The 25,292-nt window shown below is 38.4% G+C and overlaps 1 protein-coding gene across 1 annotated transcript in view; it reads right to left on the minus strand.

The window, feature by feature from the left end:
• Positions 1-334: 334 nt before the first annotated feature.
• LOC139475259 (tyrosine-protein phosphatase 10D-like) overlaps positions 335-25,292 on the minus strand; it is a 39,340-nt gene continuing 14,382 nt past the window's right edge. The window contains exons 4-26 of the mRNA XM_071258495.1: positions 24,648-24,944; positions 19,229-19,401; positions 18,839-19,040; positions 18,202-18,372; positions 17,771-17,902; positions 16,610-16,749; positions 14,860-14,970; positions 12,651-12,714; positions 11,776-11,937; positions 10,237-10,359; positions 9,095-9,194; positions 8,758-8,825; positions 7,416-7,527; positions 6,882-6,953; positions 5,959-6,040; positions 5,586-5,676; positions 5,265-5,347; positions 4,154-4,288; positions 3,219-3,344; positions 2,831-2,982; positions 2,161-2,305; positions 1,694-1,829; positions 335-1,421 (exon numbers count right to left, since the gene is read on the minus strand). Of these exons, the coding sequence (XP_071114596.1) occupies positions 1,387-1,421; positions 1,694-1,829; positions 2,161-2,305; positions 2,831-2,982; positions 3,219-3,344; positions 4,154-4,288; positions 5,265-5,347; positions 5,586-5,676; positions 5,959-6,040; positions 6,882-6,953; positions 7,416-7,527; positions 8,758-8,825; positions 9,095-9,194; positions 10,237-10,359; positions 11,776-11,937; positions 12,651-12,714; positions 14,860-14,970; positions 16,610-16,749; positions 17,771-17,902; positions 18,202-18,372; positions 18,839-19,040; positions 19,229-19,401; positions 24,648-24,944 (2,912 nt within the window). The 3' untranslated portion in view covers positions 335-1,386. The remainder of the gene's footprint in view (positions 1,422-1,693; positions 1,830-2,160; positions 2,306-2,830; positions 2,983-3,218; positions 3,345-4,153; positions 4,289-5,264; positions 5,348-5,585; positions 5,677-5,958; positions 6,041-6,881; positions 6,954-7,415; positions 7,528-8,757; positions 8,826-9,094; positions 9,195-10,236; positions 10,360-11,775; positions 11,938-12,650; positions 12,715-14,859; positions 14,971-16,609; positions 16,750-17,770; positions 17,903-18,201; positions 18,373-18,838; positions 19,041-19,228; positions 19,402-24,647; positions 24,945-25,292) is intronic.

The following is a 25,292-nucleotide window of genomic DNA, read 5'->3' on the forward strand; positions in this document are numbered from 1 at the left end:
AATTTAAAGGAATAATGTTTAAAGAGCTACTGAAACAGAATGTTCTAAAAGGGAACATTAGACATTAATAATAAATTGACCAGTCGGATTCATATAAGATCTTGATCAATTAATAATTATTTTATTTTTTGGTATGGCTTGGAGGACATATTAAAGATTTCCTTTAATTATTTCGCTCATAACAAGATGAACATGATGAAACAAGTCATAAATAATACTTTAAAAGTACGCAAAACATTTCACAGTGGAAACACTTCACCAAATAACAAAGAGGCATTTTTGTATTGACTAAAACGGCATAGACCTCCTTCAGTGGGCAAGAAAAAACAACAACAACAACAACAACGCATTTATAGTGAGCATTATGGTATTATGTACAACGTGGTAGACTCCTTTCTACTTACATAACGAACAAGGGAGACTATTTGTAAAGTTGCAGAAAACTTTGTAATATTGGTATCAGACATGTTCAAATGACTGACAACTAGCCTTTCCTTTTTCTTACACATTCCAATTTTAGGCTGACATGATCAAATAGATAGGTGTGGCTAGCCCGAACGACTAATACCGATTTGTTTACTATCAGACGAAATATGGTGAGTGAGTGAGTGTCATCAAAGTTGAATTTTTTAAAATGTGGGTATTGGTTTTCTCTACATCCCTCAAAGACTTGCATGAGTTAAAGGACAATATATAACAATTTGAAAAACTCTAAAGTAAGCCTTGTCAATATATTATGCCTTTCCTATGCACGCAAGGTTGATCAAAGTCTACATCAGACATTTGTCGAAATGATCAAAATCTAATTCCCATTCATATGAACTTATCTCATAACCTTTCCAATGATTTGTAAAGGTTTTCCTTCATTCTTAAATTATGCATATCCATTGGGTCAAACTAGTCCCTTATCACGCCTTTACCTTATTGTTTACTTAAACTGGATTATTTCAAATTAACGAAATAGCTAATCTGAATGCTTAATGCAAATGCCGACACATTGAAGCCATATGTTCGTGGGCAGTTTATATATAATGTTCATATCATTGATCATTAGTTGTCGTATAATGTTTATGTTGATTTTGGTTGGAATATCCATGTCCTTTATATCATTAAATACAAGAGTTATCACATTTTCAAAACAAAGAGACAAGCCAAGTAAAATAGTCTCATAGACTGCGTGAACGTTTTATTATATATTCAGTGTTATAAAAAAGGGTGAAAGAAACTAAGACAGAAAGAATTCTAATAACAAGGTAGTGACTGTCATTAAGCTATTGTAGCTCTGAGCGACTGGCAGCCATCCTTGATTGATCTGTTAATGCTGTAACTTTCCTCTACCAACATGACGTGTGCGGCTTGTGCGGTCTCCTACAGCACGGTGGTTGGTTAAACGTTCATGTACATCTCTTCCGGGCCAGGTTCTGTAACAGTCATGTAAACAATCCCTCATTCTATATTAAGTTGTGTAACTATTCTTAATATCAATGACGTCTTAATTGACATTGTTTAATACTTTTTCATTATATAGCGTTAAAGAGGTTGGTAGATCTATATTTCGACACACTCTTACTTTAAATAGTATTGTTAATAATGAGCAACGTATAATAGTATATTTCCCCCAAACATTTCCAATCTTGTAAACCATACTTTCACTTGTGTGCTGAGAGAGTGGTATCACTTCATGTACACTCACCATATCCTTCGTTGGTATAGATATTCTCCTCTGGATAGTTGTCGCTGTTCTGGTAGATGTTTTCTCTCTCCGCTATCTCCTTCCTCTTCCTGATGATCAATTCCTTGATGGTGTCGTAGATGAATATGTACTGTTTCTGTAATTACAATGACGAAATTGCCAGTGGATCATGGATATACTATTGATACAAGTATCTGTTCACTAGACCAGTAGAACTTCTTTGCTTCAAATTGACCATGTACTCTTGTTCTACTGACTGCCTTTCCCTAAAACAGTGATGTGTATATATCTATTTCAACAGCAACTGATGAAAGAATAATATAATTTTACGAAAAAATAACATGCCAATTCCGCATTTCCCGTATTAAAAAGTAAATGCGTTTTTTACATATACTTTGATATCTAATTCTATATGAAGCCATTTTTCCGTACATGATCTCAGTGTATTAAAGGCAATGTCTCATTACCTCTGTTTGGACCATGTAGGATCTGTTTTCTCTCATCCTCATCACAAAGTCAAACACGTCCAGCTCTTTGTCAAAGTTCTCCTCGTCTATAGCCTGCATAAAGACGTCCAGAGACACATACGTCCCAGTCCTCCCTACACCAGCGCTGCTCAGGACATGTTTATACGTGTACATTTGTATCTTAATATAATGTAATCAGTAACATTTGTTGAGAAGGAAATGAAGTGAAACTGTGAAATTAGTGAAATTGGCACTTTGCATACGGTTCAGGGTATAGAAGTCGTAATAGAGTAACCACATTATTGAATACATTTCAATGTGACATGAAGGACGTTTCTCAATAACTATGGGAAATACAAATGAACAGTGCAAGATCAGATTTCATTTTCCAAATATGGTTTATCAGACTTTTTTTGGTTTCTTGAGTCCAGAAAGAACGGCTTACCAATTTCATGGACAGAGAGATAAGTGATGCAATATGAGTGTGACATGATGCTAAGTAAACCAATGACGTCACAATGGTCTGCAAGCATGATAATGCGACATCGCTTAACCTTACCCAAGATCTCCTGTGGAAGCCAGTTTTGGATGACAAAGGTCTTTATCAGACCATACACATGTTCATAGACACTGATGGAATATGTCTATGCACATGATAAGAGAACGTTACCTGCAGTGAACACAGATTGGACCTTTTTCCGTGGGCTTTATTGTCATCCGAACATCTCTGACAAAGCTGATGACGTCATCGGAGGTAAGATTAGCACCGAAGTCCTGCCAGCCTGGGAGGAAGTAATGGCGGACCTTCCGGCTTTCATCCCTCTGGATAACAGTAAATGACATGACTAGTGATTCGATGGGTAACAAACTAAATGGAACGACCTGTATTTCAGATCTACTTGAGTACTGCCATTCAAAGGATACACGACTGGTTTTCCAAGTAATTTTTTATTACGTAATAAAATTCAATACATCCATTTCTATTACTGACATATCATTGTGGGGATATTGCTTGGACATTGAATGGATAAGTTACCGACCATAAAATATAAACATACCTTCGTTATCTTGAAGATTTTGATGACGTATTTGTTGAGTGGTGAGTAGTTTATCATCTCGACAATGATCTCTCCATGCTGCACTGGTTCGTTGATGTTTTCTGGCCAATACCTGTCGACCTTGGGCTGCAAGATAAACAATTTTTCACAAACATTCGAGGGCTAGAATGCTGCCAAAGATCGTTTGAGTGTGAACCATTTCTTACGATAAGTAACTACGTGTATGTGTTTAAAAATACACCCAAAGCGTTTGTATGAAGATTAATATTGTACCTAAGCTCGAAATATAAGGTAGTTCCATGTAATTAATAAATAATTAAAGTTCCGCGCGAATACAATTAACACTGTAACATGAAGACACTTCATAAAACTTAGTTTCAGCAAATAACAAACAGTTTGTTAACTTTAGTTGAAATCAGGTTCTCCAACTGAGTGCGCTCGTGCTGTTGCTGACTGTGTCTAAATAAGCAAGGACAAAACATAACCACTCTCTTGCATTGATGAGAATCATAATAACTGAACTGATATCAACGTATCAATCATTGCTGTAGGTCTTAAACCGAAGAGATTTCGAGAATACATGGAACATAAGTGAAAAAAACAAACATTACAAAAATAAAAGCGACGAAACATTTCCATAACTAGAAGAAATCTGCTAAGAAGCTGAGTCAAATGTACGATTCCAACTGTATCATGAGCATGTGTATATGAATCACTATCAAATAGTGACGATACCAGGTGTTCGCGAAACCATCAACAATATATTCTAAAAGCAGAATTAATTGTACGCTTCCGACTATATCACATTAAATTTAAGTAACATAAACATAAAGCTATCAGAATCTGTTGCAGGGCCCTTGTAAACTAAGACATTTCAAGATTAGAAGGCTATCAACTAAATGTGATGACATGGTAAAAATCGTGTGAAACCGTACCTTGCCCTTCTCCAGCAGGTCTGACAGCATGATGATGATGTTGACGTCCTGCTCCCATAGCATCCTCCAGAAGTCCGCCACTGTCCCGGTCATAGGGCCCTGGGTGGCAATGTACTCGCGTGGAGAGTTGTAACCCTGTTGACAATGAAAGATAAGTGGTGAGGTGAGGTGAAATTGGGTTTAACGTCGGGTCCAATAATTGCACTTATATAGTGACGTGCATGCACGTGTGTGTGTACTAGTCCGGACTGATGCCGATTTATAGTGCTAGCCCTCTGAGATACCATGCCGCAGTTTAACATGAATACCCCCGTCAGACATAGTTTACTGAAACCGAGCCGACCAGTCCTTGTAATGCCGAGCCGCAGACAGGCTAACAACAAGTACCATCTTTAAACGTCTTTTGGTATGACGCGACCGGGGATCGAACCCCGGACCTTCCGCTCTCCGGGCGGATGCTCTACCACTAGACCACGAAGGCGGTCGAAAGATAAGTAAAGCGCTATGATTCATGTTATGCCAGCACTGTGGACATACTGTCAAGCAGTAAATGTTTTGTTTGTTTGTTAATTTGTTACTTAACGCCACACTCAGCAACATTCCAGCTATATGACGGCGGTATGTAAATAATCGAGTCTGGACCAGACAATCCAGTGCTTAATATCATGAGCATCGACCCACGCAATTGGGATCGATGACATGCATCAACCAAATCATTGAGCCTGACCATCCGATCCCGTTAGTCGCCTCTTAGGACGAGCATAGTCGCCTTTTAGGATAGGCATGGAATGCTGAAGAGCTATTATACCCCGGATCTTCACGGGTCCAAGCAGTAAATGAGAGCATATTCGTGTCATTGTGCGAGTCACATTACTGCTTGTTGTTTCATGTCACAGTCAGCAACATTCCAGCTACATATCGGTGGCCTGTAAATCTGCTAGGACAAGAAAATCAGTGGGTGAGGATTGATCAACGTCAAACTCCGTCGTACACATACATGTACACTCAACAAAATCTGTCCATCCGATACACATATATATTAGTCGAATTTTATTACATGAGGTACCTCGGCATTTGCCTTATAGTGTGATCGAACGAGGCGTTGAATTACCGGAATATAATTAGCGTTGATGTAATCCGAATCGTCCTCATCGTCATCTGCTAAGGACCGCAGCTTCACCCGAGTGTGATCAACTGGGTGGGCGATAAATGGGGATATAATGTATGACCAGAGCAAATATGACATATAAATTAAATCACTTGAGACGAAGATTACCAGACTATTATGATAATCATGTATCATAGCTGTAGGTGAACACGTGTATAGAATAGTGTATCGTGTATTGAGTAGATAATAAACATGTTCATGCTTCATGGCATTTGGTTTCTGATATACGGAATACGCACACATTTACAATATACGAAGACGTACATGGAAGAATGTTGACATATCTGTTCCTGAGTTTGTTGCCACCGGTTTCTGAAGCTGCGCAAGCATGTTTTGGACTTATAGTACCTATATCCTAAATAAGAACAAAACCGTTTTTAACATATAATACACAAGTTTCATAATCACCAATATTACATTAACGAAGATTGGCACATATTCCCTTAACATGAAAATGAGGGATATACGTCAAACTATGGATTAATCTTATCAGTGTTATTATTCACGTACATACTTTTAAATGTTATGATGTATATCGGAATATACATTAAATCGACAAAACCCTTTCCATAGCCACAAGAAATCTCTGCTACAAGCAGAGTCGATTGTACGATTCCGGTTGTATCCTAGCACTTGCCTCGAATTCATCCGAAAACTGCATGTTTGAGTCTTTGTGCATGTCATCTACACGCTCACCAAACTCTGAAATCCTGATAGGCCTGAATAAAACAAACAAACACACCATATAAACTGTTATATGGCAGTGTAATTTATTGTTAAACAATGTTGTTATTCTATTCAATTAGTTATCTTTTAGATTTAGTAGAAGATGATCGCTTTGTCTTTTGACGAAGCTTAGTTGTTAAGAATTTCGTACTATCTAATGTTAGCACATTGGTGTTTTGTTTCTTCTAGAAAAGCTATATACTAATCCTGCATGGTCTGGAATCTTATAGAAGAGATACAGACTAATCCAGAATGGTACATGTATGGACGTTTCTAGATGACTATAAATAAGTGGGAAAATGCATGCCTCTCGCATCTCACACTACATCTCACATTGCACCAAGACCAGCGGTTGTGTGCAGATCACTGTGCACCGCGTGTATCCAGCCCTAGTTCCATTTTGGAAGCTTGACAACTGTTGCCACCAGGTGAAAACTATTATCACTGACCGTTTTACTATTGCCACTGATATTGTATTTTATCCTGCCACCGTAATTGTACTCCTAGTAAATGTTACGCTGCCACTCTATTATGTACTACCATTATAATTGCTTGGCAGTAATGCGTATTGATTTGTAAACTTGATTAATTTTACAATAGAATTGTTGATTGTATAACATTTCTTTGTTTATTGTTTTCACACTGAACTCCTTCACGTTCAGGTACCTGGGTTTACTTATTGTTTCAAATTGGAAGTAGATACGGAACAAAACACTATAAGAGGTTTCTTTATACAAAAGAATGATTTTTATCGCGATCACCCCAACATTTATGTTTTCTTGAACAATACTTACATCATTGGATCAGTTTACTGCAAAGGCATCTTAATTTTACCTTTTATTAGCAATAACATTCCCAATTTGAATCCCCTGTGTAGACAGGCGTCTTGCACTTTTGCCTACGTTTCTGAAAACCAAATAAGAAAAAAGCAACAACTCGTCATCAAAGAATGGTTTGTGAGCAGCCTGATCGTTCATTCATTCTTACTAGAGGCGAGATCAAGGCGCCGCCCATCATATATTAAATAACATATACTGCCGTACGATGAGTTGTCCCAACAATACATATGTCCGAGCTACCGAGGGGTCTGATGGCAGCAGAAGATGCCTGGGCTTATTTTATTTTTTTATCTTAACTATCACAAGCCGTAACTTGAAAAATGCAATGTGGCGATTACTAAAAACACCAGAGACATACAAATAAAGGACGTGGAAATCGATGCAAAGCCCTACTGATTATTTATTGAACATTCACATTTAATGTACTCTTATCATACGTCGTACCTAGATAGACGAAAAGAATGTCAAACACACGACACATCCTATCATGATTAAATGTATATGAGCCAATATGAAAAAAAACTTTTACCTTCGACGTCCGAAAAAACATTTAACCAGAACGACGATAATGACAAACACGACGACTGCGGCAGCTGCACCAACAATCAGTCTGGTGTATTGGAAACTGGTGGTATCTGGGACTAGGGAAGTAAAAGTTGATTAATTCAAACACGTGAAGTTATTTGAACTAATAGCCTTTACCTTACATGCGCATACAAAATTATATTGTTTCAAGACGATGGTTTCTGTTCGGTTGGATGGCACCAACGTGCGGTCTTTTCGCATTTATCATTTAATAGGACGGTTTCTCGGCAGGATACAGCCAACGGATAAAAACGATACCGTTGGGGTCATATGCGGATAGAGATGCAAATATCAAAGGTCAAGTAGGGACTAGATTCAGTTTTTACAGACAAACATGGCTTCGCCCTTGTCATTTGGTGATCGTGTCAGAATTTACCATCGGGAATCTGGAGAAACTACAGGGATAATTGTTATCATTATCAAAAAAATAATAATCTAATTCATTGAAAATCGGTTTCTAACTGTGACATACATAAGGCATTTTACAAATTTTGTCAGCTTGAAATAAATAAATTGCGAATCAAATTCCATATCAGGTTTGTAGACTTCTCCGGCTTGGAACTTTTTCTCCAAATTAAAACAGTTGGATTTCGCCGTAATATGTCCGAATTGTTACGTTGTGTCGATGCGTGTACACCTGGCTGCACTTTGTAACATTATGACAGGGCAGGCAAACTCTAACACAAACGTGCCGTATCATAGACTGGGGCTAGAGTAGCTTCCCTTTGATAAAAGGGCAGTTACTCTTGTGGACAGAGGGACAGTAAGATGGATTACCGCGAAAGGTAAGTAGAAACAGTTTGTGTAAGTAATTGTTATTTTGCCTATATGTAGTTACGCCGCTGTTTCGGTTCACTTTGAACTATATTGACTGTTATCGCTGTCCGTCGGACACATCACTTCTGACGTAATATATATTGATTCTCACATTCCAGCAAAACTTGTTTGTGAGAAATGGGAAGATATTTTTCGAGCACAGAATTGAAGAAATACATTATATGATAAAGAGGTTATCACACTTGTGTGTTTGTGTATTAGGCATACTCAATATGTATTTGGCTCGCCAAGGCTCGCTTAATACACTGATTATTCTCAAACCGGATATTTACTATCCCCAAACACACTTGCGTGATAACCTCTATATTCGGAACTTCTTACGCTAATACATGACGTGCAAACTGAACATACAAGTTCACATCCGGATGAGAATCTTAACTATTGGAACATGATTCCTCTAAATGTCATATGTGTGTGATTGGAAACAAGCGGTCGTAAATGAAATGTACCTCTTGTTTTGACCTTTACTGTTGATCCCTCAGTGCATCCTGCTGTAGTACACGCGAAGAGAGTCACTCTACAACAGACCAACATTGATTTGTAAGGGAGTACGGACGGATTAGTGTTTGGAAGCCATCAACATCAATATCTGTGTTGCAAAACATGACAATACTATTTACATCCCATAACCAACTTTTATGAAGCTGAGTATAAACATTTACAGGACATTGCATATGAAATGCTTAAAATGAGCATGAGTTTGTCATGATTTGAAATGTTATCGAGCAATGTATCAGATAAGATAGGATAGGAGGAGAAGACATTCAGGTAAGTTGTAAAACGTACTGTAAATTGCTGCCTTGTGGTAGCAGGCCATTGCAAAAGTGTGTGGAGGGTTCTAGATCGCAATTTTCTTTGCCAACAACGTATTCAAAGCTGTCCGTGCCTGTCAATTATGATGTGTCACGCATGTGAATTAATATATGTAAAGGCAACAAAACAATTCGCAAAATCAAAAGGGATCTTTGCAAAAGATAGTGTCGATTGTACGATTTCGACAATATCACGAGCATGTGTTTAATGATTCACTAGTAAAATGGGGTCGACGCCTATTCCCCATGCATATCACTATGACAATGTGATCTAAATCATTCCCCCCAAACCCATCAAAAGGAACCATAAAGACAGGGTAAATACTTTCACATTTTAACGTTTCATACTTTAACATGACAACAATATGGAGACTTTATCAATGATACTTGATGTCATTACAACGACAGGTAATGAGAAATCGTTAGTTGTCAAAGGCGTTTGTTAGACCAGACTGCCCTCATTTGACAACCAGCGCGTTTTTTTACAAACTAGAGAAACGTCCGTTCACGTGATATGTGATTAGCCTGTGGCAGTAGGGTAATGCGAAGTCATGACTGCGCCAGTGTGGTATATATAATGTATGTTAAGGGAAGGATTTGGCGAAATGATGTGTCCATTGCGGCGGCCATCGCGAAAGTCATTATGTTACAGAAAGAGAATGTGACTGAATATGACAATGATATGTTCAGAATAAGATATGTTCACTATTTTGGAAGAAGATGTTTAAAGTTCACCCCTAACGGACGAATGGGTGGGTTTTGACTGGGCAAACGGCTTGAAGGACGGACCTGTACCATAAGCCAATTTTGAAGCTGTCAAGATCATCTAAAACAGTACTGCTTGCTGAAAGACTTACTAATAGTCCGGTAATTAAAGGTTTATTTTTCATGAAGGTGACAACTCGAAAGATTTTAAAAGAAAAGTATCATGTTCTTGCTATCGAGTACTTACTTACAGTGGATAAAATGTTTTACCAAATTGATTCAAACTGCCTATTGATGTACATAGTATGGATAAATATCTTTTGTGCAGGGTTTTGCCAATTTATATTGTAGGCCTCTCGATCTTTTGAAAGTAAATGTGTGAAAGATTGATGTACGGGGACGTTTTATTACCAGCCTGTCCTTGATCCCAGTCGTCACTTGTTGTACGGTACTGTTCTTTGAAATTTCCATTCTTTGATGCGTGCCAGTTTGTATATTCATCATATGAAAATGCGGTTGATGACCTTCGTTCTCCTGCAAACCATAATGCGATGGACTGTTATATTCGTATTGTATTTATTCTCCTTCATTACATACTATTATCTCGCTGTAGACTTTGATGTTCAATACCCATTAACATTTGATCGATACTTCTCACAAGGCATGCATATTAGACAATAATTAAGAATGTCTGTAATCAAAGAACATATATGCATACGTGTACAAAATACGCCATATTCTGCTACCAATGTTGATATGCGACCAGACGGGTTATGTACAGAACATCTTAAAACCAGCGCCAGGGCAGTGTTGCTCACATACCTTCAGGTGCATTCTGAAGTACATAAAAGCTATACAAAGTAAACAAAGTGTGTCCTCTACGAGTTTCTGTCATGTAGTTGGATATGCACTGTGATATATATTGCTCGACATTAAAGGAAAGTCGACTATTTGGAATTGGAAGTCATCTCTCTTTTCATACAGTCTTGTGGGTAAGATTTTGTCTTTCTGAATATTTATGCACGGAACTTAATATGAAACAGATGAGGCTCTCTCATTGGTCTCTTTTATTTCTAGTTCTTGTGGGTCAGTAAAAGGGTGTTGGCTATTTGACCATTGTTGAACGATGGAACCTCAGGAGACGATCATAAAATCCTTAACCTTATTACTTTATTTCTGATAGTTTGCTGTAAAGCTGGCTTGAAAAGCTGATTTAACCATGTTGTTCTGTCTGTTGGTATTATTTCTGTTTAGGTGAGCATACTTATAACTGTTAGTTCATGATTAAGAATCCACGCGCCATGTAGGTTAAAACACAAATATTTCCATTCGCAAACGGATAAACCATAATGATTACTCTTCATTATAGCCTTTGGTGTGGATGTCGTTAAAGACAAACGCTTTTCGTCAAATTGTTTTGTTATTAAAGTGAGTGATCCTTCTAAATGGCACACATATAACTTTTCCTTCAAGTTGTATTTGTCAGGATCTCGTAATAAGGATTTGTGACCCCCTAGCATGCCCAAACACGACTAAACTGAAGAAACATTCGTACAGTTAACACTATGATTCATGTAGAAGTACCCTTGACTTTGGACAATATCGCGTCTTCCAGTTATGAATGCCTTGTTACAAAAAAGATCAAAACGAATAATAAGTTATTCTTGTCTTTCACCTTATCAACATGAAATCCACCAGTTTTGTATATAACAACATATGAGTCCTGAAAGTGCGTATGCACAGTTTCGTTTGGTGCCTACTATCCATTATCATTAGATACCAAAATGCACTGGATACATGCATAAATGTTCGAGAAAAGCTTACAAACGGGGTTTTCAATATGGCTGCCGTTGAATTATGTCGGCATAAAAGTCATCACATTACCTCAGTTATTCATAAAGTAAGTGAATCAGGCTTATCGGACAAGATTGATTTGAATAATTCACTCACTTGCAGCGTCACACGGTGGATTCACACACACCAGAAGTCCAGTTTCGGTCACCTTTCCGTTCTCATCATCACGGAGACATTTACCACAAATATTGAGCGTGACGCTGGTCTGTGAATCTGATGCTGTTGATGCATTCACTGAATCATCACTGATGTCTGGAGCTGTACAACACACACAATGCCTGGAATTCAGGGCATTATTGAGACGGAGCTCATACTGAGCGGAGCGATAGAGTGAATGAAACAGCAACGCCAAGGCACTGCAACTTACAGTTACACTTAGAAGTTGGTAGACCATAAAGACAAGATTCTATTCTGGAAACAACTTCAAAACTGTTTCAAACGACGGTTAAAGACAACGACGTACTTCCTGCTCCTTTAATTCTCTAAGGAAACGGCTGATTTAGTGACAAATATTTTAAATACAGGCAATATTCATTATAGAGTCATGAATCAAATCTGAATTCTTTCGTGTTGCTACTCATAGTCTGTGTGTTTTTAGAAGACGATTCATAACGACTCTTGATATCATCCTCAAGTGTCAGGCTCAACCCCTCTGCTTTATCTCTCTGTAACTATGATGGAAAACACACGACAAAGTAGAGATTAAGTAAGATGTAGCAAATCGAGAAAGTTTGTGTTTTGCTCTCAACATATTTTGCCAGCCATCATGGAATCTCTTGTGCATGAGTTCCATCGAAATATTGTTGTTCTTAATTTGTTTCGTTGTTATACACATGGTATGCCAATATGAATATATTTTGGATATCATAACATGCATTATGCGAGTTTTGAAAGAATAATAACTCAACCCAAGATCTACAATCTTCCCATAATATAACAGAGCAAGTACACGTTATTCAAAACATACTCACGTCCCGCTTCTATATATTGATATATAGTAGACTGTGAACCAGGATAGGTATTTTGAAGGAAAACCTAAAAACACATAAAACAAATGTTGTGTAAGGAACGGACAATCATACAAACCACATAAATGTGTATGTTAGGCATGTTTAATGTATAATAACCAATACAAGTATTATATTATACGTAATAGGATAAAATGCATGTAGGTTCCAAAATGACCTGTTGATGAGTGAGTGAAAGTAATTTTACGCCGCTGTCAGTAAATTTAGAGCAGTGTGATGAGTAGTAAAACGCCTGAGCAACAATCCACAACATCGTTGTCTGATCGATGACACGTTCAATCAGTCATTGTCATCAGTCATTGTAATAATCAAATCCTCAGTAGCGTCTCTTCCAAAAAGGATGATGTACTGGGGAATCTATTATGTCCCGGAATCCTACATGAAACAAACTAAACTGAGGGCCAAAAGAAACGTTACCAACATTAACTGATTTGCCACTTTGAAACAAAGATGCCAACCTGTTCAAAAACAGTAAAGAACACATCTCACGAATACAGCGTTCATGTTCTCTCTCGTTCTTTGCACGTGTTTCGCGGATTTGTGGAGATATTGGTGTTTTTCAGCAATTTTTAAAAACATTATTTCCCAAATTATTATCATTATTATTATTTCCGGGTATAAATTACGCACGGGTCTGTTCCTTATCATTGGTTGCGATGATTAACCCCAACGAACATGCTTACTGTGACGTCATCAGCTGCCAACAGCTTAGCTAGGACATCCGGTCAGCAGACAAACAGTGACCAGACGACTACGACATTATGGTCTCCGGCATGACCTTGACCCGTCAACATCGACGTGCCAGATTGACGTGGTGCAGGCAAGCTCAGCGATGGCAACAAAGGGAATGGCAGCGAGTGCTGTTTAGTGACGAGAGCAGGTTCCAACTCTTCAAACCTGATGGGCGGACGCGAGTTTATCGTCGACGTGGTGAACGTACGGCTCCTTGTTGTGTCCAAGAGTTGGAAACTTACGGGGGCGGAAGTGTGATGGTCTGGGGCGGCATTTGCGGGGACGAGAAGACGGAACTTGTCAGCATCGAAGGCAATCTGAGAGCACAACGCTACACTGACAATATCTTACGGCCAGTGGTTCTTTCTTTCATCCAGCGTCAACAACGGATGGTGTTCCAACAATATAACGCCTCATCCCATAAAGCCCGTATTACTAGAGACTTTCTCAACGACAACAACGTGACTGTCCTGCCGTGTCCAGCTAGATCACCAGATCTGTCACCCATAGAACATCGTTTGGACCAGCTGGGGCGTCCTCTTCGGAAACGTCAAAATCCTCCCTTCACGAGACAAGCGTTGATCGTTGCCCTCCGTGAGGAATGGAATCGGATACCTGCAGTCGATGTGAGGACGCTTGTCTACTCAGTTCGACGCCGCATTCGAAGATGCATTGACGCTCGTGGAGGTCATATCCCGTACTGAACGGTCTGGGCCGTCGTCACCTTTAAGTTGTAACCAATGTTGTTGATCGAATACTGGACGAATGACCCCTTGTCAAGAAATGTCCCTGTTGGAGGTCAAGGACTTGTTGTTGAATTAGTAAATTCGCATTTTACTGTTCTGAATCACGCATTTCTACAATACAATTGTTATTGCTGCTACAAATTGTGTTGGTCATATTTTATACTAGAAATATCGTTGGTAACGCTTCTTTTGGCCGTCAGTTTATTTGGCTATTGGAGGTCTGTTTTGCCGCTGAACCCCCGCTGGGTCCCTGCCAAATTTAACAATATGGTCAGTTTGAGACAGAATGGGGGTTTGAACGCAAGGCTACTTATCACTAATTTAGGTACAATTTTCTAATTTATGAAGTATTTAATAATGGTTCCACTCAAGCGGAGTATCCCATTTTCAGGTGACATACATATATGTATGCTTATGCCATTTTGCAAATATAGCTCTTTCTGAGGGACGCAACATAAACCCACTGAAGTAAACTCTAACAAAACAAGGTTGGATTGAGATTAATGATTTTTTACGCCATTTTGAACCGTAATTCAGATATATCACAACGTTGCGTCTTGATGTGTGAAAAAGCCCCCATTGATGCAGTTTTCTCCCCCCCCCATCCCCAATAATAATGAACATGTTGTCAAAATAGTGAGGGGATTGTGTAACCACACACAGGGTATACTTACCGTAAACCTATAAGAGTACTCCGGCGTCACTTCAACTGCTTGCTCCCACTTGCAGTTATTCATATTTTTATACGTCTCGTTCCTTCTCTTCGGGTAAATTGTAGATGTTTGCTAATCACAGAAAAAGTACCATGAACTCAAACAATACATATGCACGATTTTATTGTTAAAGCATCACTTTAGCCCTTACTACTGATGAAGTTATATTTCCCTTGTCCTTATATTGTACTGTACAAGGACAATTGTACATATGAAATTGGGCCCCTTTTTGTCTTGTCCGCGACTTCATTAAGGATACGCATACTATAAAGATACTACATACAGATATGGAATAAGGTGTTATATTTACGGTTTGTGTGACTTGGGTATATTTAGGAAAAGCATGATAAAAGGAAAATAAGGACGATCTTTGGCTTGAAACTATTATGATAAAACAAGCCCGCTAAAGTCCCGATGCACCCTCTATACATCGTTTCAAGCCCGACATCGAGGCTGTCGTTGGTGTTCATAGTTAAGTGAACATAATAAAATCTCAATCTACTGAGGTCAGAAAAAACACTGTCTTGCTCAAGCGGTGACGATGACCTTCAGACCAGCAATTCATATACCAGGATGACCACTTGCACATACACATAGTGGGTGGTGTAAGTGTTAAACACGTTCAGTGATCATAAAGTGATCAAAATTGACCTTTCAGCTGATTACTGAGAACAATCTCCCGACAAAAGCCTCAGCAGCTATTTTAATGTTTTAAAACGAAACCATATAATCACTGTAACGTCGTATGTTATGAACGTATCTGAACGTATGAAAACATGTCTTGAGAACGTTTGGCGCAAAACTGCACAGTTCACTTTAAAAACGGCTGCTTTCGGTATTATTAATGTCAATGTATAGTAAAGTAATTCTTCAAAACAGGAACAGGAAGATTCGTTAAGTGAAAATGACATCAATGTGTTCTTTTGGAAAAGGGTTTTTCAATGATAGTACATGGACGGCGGATACAGACCCAGAACACTGGCTGTGTCATATTGCACTAAAGGTTCAATAATTATTATAAACTATAGAAGTGCTCGATAAATCGATACCGATATACTATCTATTCTATTTACTTTAAATAATGAAAAAAACAAAAACAAATTACACTCAGTCACATATATTTCGAAGTCGTACTTTTAAAGAAATGAGTTACAAGGAAGAGGCAGTTGCGGTAATCAGTTGATAGGATGTATTAATTAATTACTATTGCTATTTCTGTTGTAATTGTTTGCCGAAAAAGCATGACATTCAGATATATTGTCATCAATAAGACTCCTTGTGAACATACGCAGTCTGACATAACATCGAGTTCTCTTTTGGAAAGTTGAAATTTGTTATCTTAGATGGACGACGTGAAATTAACTAAATTCCAAATGATTTCAATATTGCATGTGTTCCCATCACAACGACTGTCTCACAATGTTGACCGTTTCGGATGATTTGAACATTTTTACAACGAATTGTCTTTGTATATCCAGAATGTATGTCGATGTGATAGTTATCAGAAATGCGCACCTGACACTACTAAGGATAGAACAGGCCCTATACCAAAATTATTGTTATGTAGAATCAATCCATCATTTGAGTCAAATCAAGTCAATTTGATTCATATGCACTATGCACACACCCTGGAATTTCAACTTAGAAGGCTTTGCTCAATATTGTAGTTTCACAACACATTACGCCACTTGAAATATCAAAACATATTTACGTTTGGTTGGTAGATCAAAGTTGAACTCTTTATTATTCCGTTCCTTCCATCCTTCTTTTTAGGACACTCCCAGGAAAGTTTTATGTGGCTGTAAACGTTTGGGATTCTTGTGACATTATATTGGACGGCTTCAGTTGGCGCTGAAAGAGGAAACGAATGAATGATATCATTTATTTGTACATTCGTATCGTAGGAATGGACGAACAACAAAAGGTAGCCTTTTACTTTGTAGGAAGCACCGATATTAGGACAGTTTACCATTACTCTTGGAATGTTCATGTCCCAATGAATTCCCAAAATGTAAGACAATATTAATGGTTTTGATATCACAAATTGCTCTCATGATGTCTACGGATTTTTTTATTCAGTAGGCTTGACCTCAAAGTGTACGTTATGTTCCAAACATCTGTATGGCGGAAAATGGTCATTTTTTAAAACGAGAGCAACTGCATGCTCAGAATATGCTACAGTAATCTATAAAATTGTGTGGTGAGAATCGGTTCGTCATGACCAGTAGAGATCGGGCGCGGTTGGGTAGCCTAGTGGTTTAAGCGTTCGCTCGTAACGCCGAAGAACCGCGTTCAGTCCCCACATGGGTACAATGTGTAAAGCCCATTTTTGATGTGCACCGCCGTGATATTGCTGGAATATTACTGAATAAAACGGCATAAAATCACACTCACTCACCCCATCGTCACGATTTGGTTTCCGGATAATATCGGGACCGCATGTCGTGTATAGATAGTCTCTCGTGAAATACAAATCATGTGCGATATCAATAAACCAAGGTTCGATATTAAGTAGTTGAAAAGTCACAAGAGGAGTCTCAAATGCCCTTTCCCATCCAAAGATAAATATGCTGCTTCATAAGATAAGCATGTGGAGTGACAATACATCTGCATACTCAGTTAATGCATGGTAATTAATATAACCTACCTGTACAGTGTGTCAATGTTATTTCGATCTGTTTACCTAAACGGCTAAAGGCTATTCGTCGTGTGTTTCTGTATCGTCAATATCTTATCAGGCATAGAAACTGTATAATGCGAGTCGTTGGCTTATCGCATCGATAACTCTATTCATTATATGATAACAATATTATTATTATCGTGATCGAGCTCTATGTTTGGAAACGCCACATGTCTGTATGCCACAACTCACCCGACTCTTCGGTCATCACCACATCAGATGAGACGTTTCCAGATCCCCCTTTCTGTGTGAAGGCCTGAATGTAGAACTTGTATTCCCAGGCACTTGATAAATTGTTCGCCGTATACATGTTATGGCGATAACCTAAAGAAAAGGATCGCCACAATATATTACCATGAGCACGGACAGCATAACAGTATTTAATGTGTCGAACTGTCATCATTAAATGCATATACAGATTATAAAACATCGTGGAGTATAATAACCAACGCATGTGAATATTAGTTAGGCAAGTTTTCATACACAATAACATTCATTTAATCCGTTTTGGTCCAACGTAACGTAAAAGTCCTACGAATTTGCTAAGGACCAGTGACGAAATGTTTCACATGTACATATGCTTAAACATACGAATATAATTACATATTCATCTGAAGACTTACCGGTTATATTTATGGTACCAATATAGTTATAGACGGGTGTGGTTTCATTCTTCTCGTAAACTCTGATGTTGTAGTGAGTACGTCCAGGTCTCGGTTCAGGTGGTGCCCATGTTAACGTTATGGTGTCGGAGGTTTTGTTGTTCGCTGTAAAGGCAGTAGGTTCACTGGAAGCTGGAATACCGAATAAAGAAATACCAGTAGCTATGGGTCCCTTGAGGAATATAAATGCTGTACTTATAGATGTAGGGCTAGGGTGATCAATTGCAAAAGTTCACCACAAAAATCATGGAGGTTTATAATGTTGCATAGAATTGGTATACAAGAAACGTGAACGTAAAATGTTCCTGATGGACAAATGAGAAATGCTTAATTTGATAAATATACAGTGAAAATTAAGTAGTATGAAATGTGACGATGTTTCATCCAAAACATGTGTCTGCTCATATGTGAACCAAGAAAAGAAGTCTTAACATTTGTAGCAACATCAAGGTTATCCATCATTGTTGTGGGAAACGTGATAGCTCTAACAAGTGCAGGACGTTAGGAGAGGATGGCATGTTCACACGCGGACATATCAGGGTTTATTAAAAAGTAACATGAGTAGATAGGATTGTTATTGGGAAGGAAATGATTTTACCTTCTTCATCGGTTGTTTCCGATAGACTTCTTTCCATCCCTCTTCCTTCTTGGTTATAAGCTGCTATCTTAACAACATACTCAGTGTCTGGAAGAAGTCCTGTGATCGTGTAATTCACTACATGCGTGGAATCTTTGATGTCAGATTCAGATAGATGGACGACGGTTGTGTGTTCACAGTTTCCACTCGCCTCCATCGAAGTCTTAAGAAATGTAAAATTAATGTAAAGGTAAATATTATCAATGCTAAACTTTATATCTGCATACCTTCCTTATAGTTGCAATTATTTCAATGGATATTTGATCATCATTTCCGACTGTTTTCATTTCGATCTTTTGATTTTGTTCCTGAGTACCGGGAAAGAAAATTAGAACTTCATTTACTACGTACATTTCTTTTGCATTCCGTACAGTTGAAAACAATCAGCTGTTTACAGGTTCTGTTTGCCACCTCCAGGCGGTATTGGAAGAGGTCTCCATTCGTCTTCACTGGCCGCTTCCAAGACACTGATACACTGCGTGATGTAAGCGCCATTTTGTTGAAAGAATTCACAGAGTCGGCCTCTGAAAACACACATTTCTGTTCAATAAAGGAATAAGACTTTATTAATTCACATCATAAAACAAGAGATTCATATTTTCATTGAAAAATAGAAATTGTGATTCTTTCGTGAACCACTTATCGAAGACCACTTATGTAACCAAACCAACGGAAGTGGTCGTGATTAGTTCATACGCAGACTCTGTCAAAGATTATGTTACAACATGAATGACAGTTTGAAATGTATATCTTGAAGAAATCCGGTTACGTCCATGTAAGTTTCAGTGTCCGTGCTCTTTCATTAGTAATAAAAACCACTTTTTGGTAATTGACATCGGACATTTTCAAAAGACGAAAATGTGAAAGATCAGCCCTAACAATATTCAAATTGACTTCGCTCAATATCGGACATCATTATTATTTCTTAATAATTAACAATATTATACAAACGTGCTAGCATCTAAGAGTAAGTACACGTAGATTCAATCAAAATCGTTGAAAGGTTTTCATGGTCAGCAAATCTATTCAACAAACCTTTTTTCGATCACTCGTAACTCGGGCGCCGTATGTCATACAAGCATTGCTTCGTTGTGCAATCACACAGACCGCTTATTCATACTTCGGGTGTTATGATACGTTGGTAATGGTTTAAATTTAACTTATAAAAAGCTTGAAACGAAATTTAATTGGACAATTTTAATACTTTCATACTACTTTGAAAGTTCAAGAAGCGTAGAGTAGGCTATGTAACACAAGGAAACGATAACTTATACATGTGAAAGAAGGCAAAATTATTGTGTTTACGAGACGATTATAAATTATATCAAGATTAAGTGAGAGAGAAAATTACGAAAATATGAACTTCGATTAAAGTAGTGTTCAATGTATATACAGTTTATATGCTCAAAATTTGTTTCACTATGACCACTAGAAAACATACATTCCCGTCTCAGCTTGTATTCCCACTAAGATGCCCCTCTTAGACCTTTGGTCACAACATACTTGTATTGCCAGTCCATGAAATACAACATTCTCTTATAATGTTTTATAAATACGACTTTAGAAGTGTATTTTACACCTAGGTATGTACATGCACATTCAAGGACATTCGTTTATTTCCAGGACAATTTTTCATTTCAACACATTCTACAAAAAGAAAAGTTTGAAATAGATAATGATCGTAGGTCAATGTAAGTAATTGAATTATTTGTCATAAAAGGAAAAAAGATATTCTTAGTATTGAACTTCAAAATATATAATGACCAAAATCTTTAATATAAAAGTTTTTCAGTTTTTATGTCTTTCCTTTCTTCGTTTGGCCTAACTAAACTACAGCTTGGAGGGAACATATACAATTTATAACTGCGAAAAAGGAACCACAATAATGCATTCACTTTGCTCTTAGACCTAAGACCTCAAGTGATTAATGGGTCTCGTTTACTCGTCGGTCGCCGTGGAAATCTTCCCATTCGTGATGTACTAGTCTACTTTCTAGTTCAGTCTCTGAGAGAGACTATTGTTATTTGGATCTTAAAATCACGTGTATCCATTATACGACCACAACATTAGATCAGTTGTTTGACGTGACGTCATCCACGTCACAACACGCGTTGTCGAATAACGCGCACCTGTCAAGACGACAAATTCACAGCAGCGGGAAATCACGGACCGTCTATTGGCATACACAAATTATGTTGGTATTGCGTTTATCGAAACGGATGCCGAGCTACCACATGTGAAGCCGACATTGACACAATGTGTTTACAATATGGCGTCGACTAACGTTAGATGTCGTGGCCACACTTTTGAAATCTCCTTTTGAGACAAAATGTAAACGGTTAGGGCAATTCCTTCACATGGTCAGGTAGATTGAGCAATAACACATGACTCTCAGTCATTTCAAATGAAAAAAGCAGCACTTATTAGTCGAAACGGACGAGTATGTAGGACAACTGGTAGACAAGAAATCGCGGCACTGCTATGATGCGAACGTGCCCTGTCGGTCACAGGGCTTGTCCATTCAATGTTGACGTTTTTGATCATGATCTTCCTGCCTATCTTAGATGTGTATATTTACTGTAAATCAACATTATAAACCGTGCTAAATCGCCATGAAACGCAGTCGATATAAATATGCAATACTTGAACAAACACTTCCGTTGCGGACTAAACGTTAGTAGTCTTACGCCAATAACTGTACAGTGGGGAACAGTATATCTTTCTTGCCAGTCTGATAGATTTCTTTTTCGAATTGGCTGTTTGATATTATAATAGTTATGTGTATGTGACATTGGTGCATAATAAAAAAACGCATGAAGCTTCACTTTCCTCCTTAGCGAAGCTGATTTGTTACAATGAATCACTAATTCTATAAATAAATATTAGATCTATTTTAGATGCTGGAGTTATTATGTAATTGAAAGCGACAAAACTATTGCTAAAAGCAGGTTCGATTCCACGATTCCGACTATAACATGAGCTATCAAATAGTGATGATACCAGGTGTTCGCGAAGTAATGTTAAAGTTTGAGTAATGTGTTAAATACAATCATTAAAAATGATATAGGAAGACTCAACCTTCTTCGATTAGGGAGTCAAGAACAACATGAGTGCGAACAAATCATAGGTTAAATGAAGGTTTTTCATTTATGAAACCGTTTTGAAATGGTTGTGAAATGACAAGGATTGATTCACAAGGAGAAAATGTCAATAATGCGTATGGCCTCCACTACGTGGGACGCATTTCATACAGCCTCTTCTCATCGACCTGACAAGCCTCCTTAGAGAGTTACATGTACCTCAGGCTTGCCACTCTGCTTCGAGAAACTGAACGAATTGTTGATGATTTACAGGATGTTGATGATTAACACAAAACCTTTAACCATGGACGTCCCAAAGATGCTCTATTGGTGCCAGATCCGGAAAGTAAGCTTGCCACTGCATCCTTGGGTACTGTAACAACATGAGCCCCGTCATCTTGGAGTTTAGCACCAGGTCCAATAACATTCAAAGCAGTAACGACAAGTGGCCGAAGAATTTCGCGTCTGAACAGTAATCCTGTTGGATTTCCATAAACGTGATACAGAGGAGTTTAGTGATGAAGTCTGAAGACATCCTATACAATAACCGACCCACCACCAATTCGGTCCCCTTTTCGTATGGTTACATCTTTGAAGCATTCACCTCGACGTCTAAAGCCTCCTATCACACAGTCGTTGAACTGGCGCCTGATGTGTGAAATGTCAGTAAACAACACCTGTGACCATTGCTGCCAACTATTAGAAACCACGCACAACGCAAAGCGAGCAGCTCTATGGTCTTACAGACGGGGAAGTCTGAACTGATCCTAACAGTACGGAGACGGTCTGTGAACAGACATACACTTGCGTAGGTGCCTGTAACTGGAGGGTCAGTGCACGTAGACGAAGAGATGTCAGGATAATTTAACAGTCATCTCCCTTGGTTGTAATTTTTGGTCTGCCTGTAGGTGGTCGATCTTGAACCGTTGGAGTCGTCTTGCAACTTTTCTAATGGCTATTCCAACCTGCAGTCACCCAATCGCACGACCTCTGTCTAGATGGCTTAATGGTCTTATGGATACTAAACAGTCCTTATTTGCAGTGATTTCATGTATTCAGTGAGTGAGTGAGTGAGTGAGTGAGTATGGTTTTACGCCGATTTTAGCAATATTCCAGCAATATCACGGAGGGGGAAAACCAGAAATGGGCTTCACACATTGTACCCATGTCGGGAATCGAACCCGGGTCTTCTGCGTGACGAGTGCGAGCTTTAACCACTAGGCTACCCGACCGCCCCTCATGTATTCAGTGGTTTCATGTAGTGGGATTTAGTAACCCTTGCACATCCAACGGCAATGTATTGTGGTCGGCAGTGTTCGGAAGGCAAGCCGAAGCTATCCGAGTGCCAACGAGTCGAAATGCAAGCAAGCCAAGTGAGTACACGTCCGATCCTGTTTCTTACTTGTGTTTGCTATAATTATAATATCGATTCACTGCAGTGTCAGCTGTTGCCTCTGTTACTACTAGTGTTGGGTCACTGTTTTCACCAATTCACACTACAGTATTTAAGACCTGCTACATTCAAGGATGTTCCGTCTCGTGAAACAATCGCACAACCAAGCCATAAACCTTTCTTTATTGAATGTGCTCAGTGGTGTGCTTTGTTGCCATGAAACCAAATAAAAGGCAGATCTCCCTAAATTCTGGAAAGTAGTTGGTTTCAAAAGTTCGACGTTCACATACCCTTTTAATACGAAATGTCTCTCTATAATAAATATATTTCGTTTCACATGCCCTTTGAGAAAGCACATGTATATATTTCGCCTTTTTGAGGGTCTGAAAGCAGCTGCATCTCCATGCTGCAATTATCGCGATAGTGTTAAAAGTTGGAGAACATGAAATCCTGCTTCAAACGGACCACGATTAAAGTAGTTGTGGGTACGTGAAATTCGAATGCATATTGTCATTTCATAATGATATATAAAAGCGACAAGAACCATTTCCAAGAAATCTCCTGTAGGATTCCGACTATATCATGTGCATGTGTTTATGAATCAAGATCAAATGGTGATGAAACCAGGTGTTGTCATCTCAAAGACAGATGCCCCTGTGGCTGTGTGTGGTTAGTTCCTCAGTTATTGGTGTTGAAGTTTATCAGGTCATATAACACCTCAGCAAAAAACAGTCATTTTGTCAGAAAAAATGTGTTAATGTGTTGTTAGTTCTACATTATGCAATTCTTTATGCGCGATCTCAATACTGCATACAGCGACAAGAAAATATCGACTGCAAGGCCATACACTATTACTTCTCTCACATGTGTGATAGACAAACAAAACAGTATTATGAGCAAAACGATAAGTTCATGCGAGGCACAATCATTCCCTCATTTTTGTAAAGGACATTGAGAAACTTAAGAGCAGCTATGATTGCGCCAATCTGAAGTGAGAATCCTTCAGAAAAATCATAATTGTTTTCATAGAGGTAGTAATGCGCACTTCTTTTCAGACCTCATCTACATAATTGACGCATCTTACTTCGCTTTGCAACGAATTTCATATTAAACATTCTACTTGTTTGAATAGTCTGTGAATGCCATTTCAGTATGTCAAGACGGATTCATTGAGAGGTGAAACACATTAACATGTCAAAAATGAATGTATAAGACATCAGGAATCAATAAATTTACATGACTATTCTACACACACGAAAGTGCATATATGAGTTTTGTTAGGATTTTATATACTTACGGGCTGTCATAATTCGTATTCGCTGAATGAACGGTTCACTCTTTACAGTGCCACTGACTGTTATGATGGTGAGGTTGTAGTATTCCCCTGCAACTACGCCAGAGAATTGTGCCCGGTAAAACGTTTTTCCGATTGCATTGTTTCTTGCCGCAGTTTCTGTCTTGTTATATCCAGTATATCCTTCCAGATTGAGAGTGTAGGACGTGAACTTCGTAGAAACAGACCGGAAGGCAATAGTGATGATAGGGAAGGTCAGATTGGACTGGCCTTCATTCAAGGATTTTACAGTCTCAGGTTCTGTTAATAAACAGAACAATGTAGCGTTTTGATGAAGAAACGGGTGCGAAATAATTAAGGATTACTAATAATTGAAAGCGGTTGACACAAAGAGGGTAATAGATAATTTAATGCATGATCTAGTTTAACACTGCATGTATTGCATTTGAACTATCTGTACATGATGACTCGCTGAACTAGCCAGGTCAGACATGGGATGCGGAGGTGGTCGCATATGTTATTGATGAGCTTATTAACAATCCGTTGAGGATATCTATCACACAGTATGTTGTAATGTACAACAAACATTGTCATTGGGGCCATATTTTCCCTCTAAATGAGGTATAGAGTGGCTTGATTGATGTAATG

Source organism: Haliotis cracherodii, unplaced genomic scaffold, assembly GCF_022045235.1.
Source record: "Haliotis cracherodii isolate W230 unplaced genomic scaffold, xgHalCrac1.p SCAF_3, whole genome shotgun sequence".
NCBI lineage: Eukaryota > Metazoa > Mollusca > Gastropoda > Lepetellida > Haliotidae > Haliotis > Haliotis cracherodii.